At 52.2% G+C, this 2,756-nt stretch overlaps 1 protein-coding gene across 1 annotated transcript; it reads left to right on the forward strand.

Annotated features, from left to right (window-relative positions):
* Positions 1–411: 411 nt before the first annotated feature.
* LOC123169528 (abscisic acid receptor PYL9-like) lies at positions 412–1,563 on the forward strand. Its single transcript, XM_044587400.1, has one exon. It carries the CDS (start codon positions 724–726, stop codon positions 1,315–1,317), a length of 594 nt encoding a protein of 197 aa, XP_044443335.1. The 5' UTR covers positions 412–723; the 3' UTR covers positions 1,318–1,563.
* Positions 1,564–2,756: the final 1,193 nt, after the last annotated feature.

Raw genomic sequence — 2,756 nt, forward strand, 5'->3', positions numbered from 1 at the left:
TCTCCTTGTCTTAGGCCTTTATGTGTCTGGAAGTAATGACCAATATCATCATTCACTTTAATTCCCACACTCCCTTTTTGCGTAAATGATTCGACCTGGCGTCGCCAGGCTTCATCAAAACCTTTCATACGCAATGCCTGTTGGAGAAATGGCCATGACTAGAAACTTATCTTTGTTTGGATCATGGCCCATTCTTTTTGGCAGGTCAATGCTCCCTTGCTCACTCTAGTTCAATTTTCTTTGCTAATGTTAGCAAATCATGGGCCAGTAAAACCTCAAACAAAATTTCAGTTAATCAAATACTTAGCGAGATAAGCCTATGCTAAAACCAAACGCACCTTACAACCTGCTCGCCCACTGACACAAGCCAACGAGAAGAGAAACCATGAGTGTGTGGACGCTGTTTCCCAAACGCAAACCCACGCACGCACGCTGGCACCAATTCATCATCTGTACCACAACAATCGTCGAGTGAAAAAGTTGCTGCTTGTCGGCTTCCTCGTAACCCGCGCCTTGCTAGCTAGCTCTCCTGCCCTCACCCCGTGCATGGATGTCGATCGGTCGCTGCCCTCACCCTCGCCCTCCCCCCGCGCCAGTATATAACCATCCCAGCCATCCACCATCCCAACCCCAACCCCATCAAGGAGCACACAGACACAGGGAGAGATACCACTGTGCTAGCTAGCTGGATTTTGGGAGACAGTGCGTTTGTGTGTGCGTGCGATGATGGAGGCGCACATGGAGCAGGCGCTGCGGGAGGGGGTGACGGAGGCGGAGCGGGCGGCGCTGGAGGGGACGGTGCGGGCGCACCACACCTTCCCGGGGCGGGCGCCGGGGGCCACCTGCACGTCGCTGGTGGCGCAGCGCGTGGCGGCGCCGGTGCGCGCGGTGTGGCCCATCGTGCGCAGCTTCGGCAACCCGCAGCGGTACAAGCACTTCGTGCGCACCTGCGCGCTCGCGGCGGGCGACGGGGCCAGCGTCGGCAGCGTCCGCGAGGTCACCGTCGTGTCCGGCCTCCCGGCCTCCACCAGCACCGAGCGCCTCGAGATCCTGGACGACGACCGCCACATCCTCAGCTTCAGCGTCGTCGGCGGGGAGCACCGCCTCCGCAACTACCGCTCCGTCACCTCCGTCACCGAGTTCCAGCCGGGCCCCTACTGCGTCGTCGTCGAGTCCTACGTCGTCGACGTGCCCGAGGGCAACACCGAGGAGGACACCAGGATGTTCACCGACACCGTCGTCAAGCTCAACCTCCAGAAGCTCGCCTCCGTCGCCGAGGAGTCCGCCGCGGCGCCTGGCTCCCGGCGGCGGGACTAGAAGAGACGAGGAGATAGCTCCCGGCGGTTCGTGGTGGGACCGCGTGACCTGGCGTAGCGGTGGCGGCGGCCGGACGGCGCCGCGCGCGGTTGTTAGTTGGAGTAGTACTCTGCTATTTCGCCCCCCTTTCCCTTTTCCTTTTCTGTTTGTTTTCTTCGCCCCTTTTTCCGTTGGTGTCGAAAAGAGCCTTCGGCGTGAGCAAGCAGCCTCCTTTTCTTGTGTATTATCATCATCTTTGTTCTTTTCTGTGGCTGCCGTTTGTGCAATTTCTGAGTTCCTGATGGCTGGCGACAGCGATGCTTAGCAAGGGGGGAAACTCAGGTACCTGCCGCCGGTTGCTCTCAACAAGATGGCCCTGCGATCATATTTTTACATTTTATCTTTGTACCGTACCGCGAATACAATAATGTTCTCACTCCAATCAATGTGCAAACCTATTGAACGGCTGGGAACTTCCTCAGTAGTAATTCCCTCCAAAACAGAGAGATTCCTCTGTTTTTTGGCATCCTAGATTGCTAGTACTATCCCCGTTTTAGAAAATTAGGCGATTCCAAATAATCCCTAGCACTAGCAGGATCAACGCTAATTAACTCGTACTACTGCTACTGCTATTGGTTGAGCGAATTTGACCAGATTCATGGAACCAATCAGAAGAGTGGTTGCAAAAGCAGTGGCCACCGTCTCTTGCTGGCCAAAGCGCGGCGCCACTTAGTATAAAAAGAGCAAGCGGCATGGATTAGGATTAGGACAAGTCGGTCCTTAAAGCAAAGCTTCTCCAGGAGAGGAGTGTGCATAATACGCCCGGGCGGTGGTGGCCAAGGGAATAGCTGGGTAGCTGACTAACAGCTAATTGGGTGGCTAAGCCACTCTGTGGGGTCACTGTGCGGCTTCATGGGTCTCACGACTTTTTTGAGCACTTTATTTTTCCAGAAAGGAAGGATAGGCAAACGGAAGACAGTACTGCAGATCGAGATATTGTATTAATATATACTGTCCTCTGCCAATTAGTATAGTGTCTACTGCTTCAGGAGGTGTCCAAGGATAAAAAGCAAAAAGGTCAAGTTTTTGTGAAAAATATCTAAAACTATTATCAAAATTCATTAGAAATATACAAATCATCTCAAACATGATAAAATTTACATCGAGATTCTGAGACCGCTGAACGACCGCTACCACCGCCAGAACGAGCCGCGGACGCACCGTTGTCGTCACTCTCCTATTGGAGTCGGCTTGACCTTATCGATGACAACTGAAAAAGTCTTCATCTGTAAAATTAGAAAAATATGAGCGTTAACGTTAGCGGAGTGACTAATACCACGAAGGAGATATCACATATGTGAAAGTCAGCATGAAATTAAATAATAAAGATGTCTAGATTTCTTCAATCGAAAATTGAAAACGAAAACATGAGAGAAATCAACACCTTTTAGAAAACAAAA

Source organism: Triticum aestivum, chromosome 7D (genome assembly GCF_018294505.1).
Source record: "Triticum aestivum cultivar Chinese Spring chromosome 7D, IWGSC CS RefSeq v2.1, whole genome shotgun sequence".
Classification (NCBI taxonomy): Eukaryota; Viridiplantae; Streptophyta; class Magnoliopsida; order Poales; family Poaceae; genus Triticum; species Triticum aestivum.

Bases quoted from the DNA above. Each gene is read 5' to 3' on its own strand.
- LOC123169528 (XM_044587400.1), top strand. From the start codon at position 724: ATGATGGAGGCGCACATGGAGCAGGCGCTGCGGGAGGGGGTGACGGAG.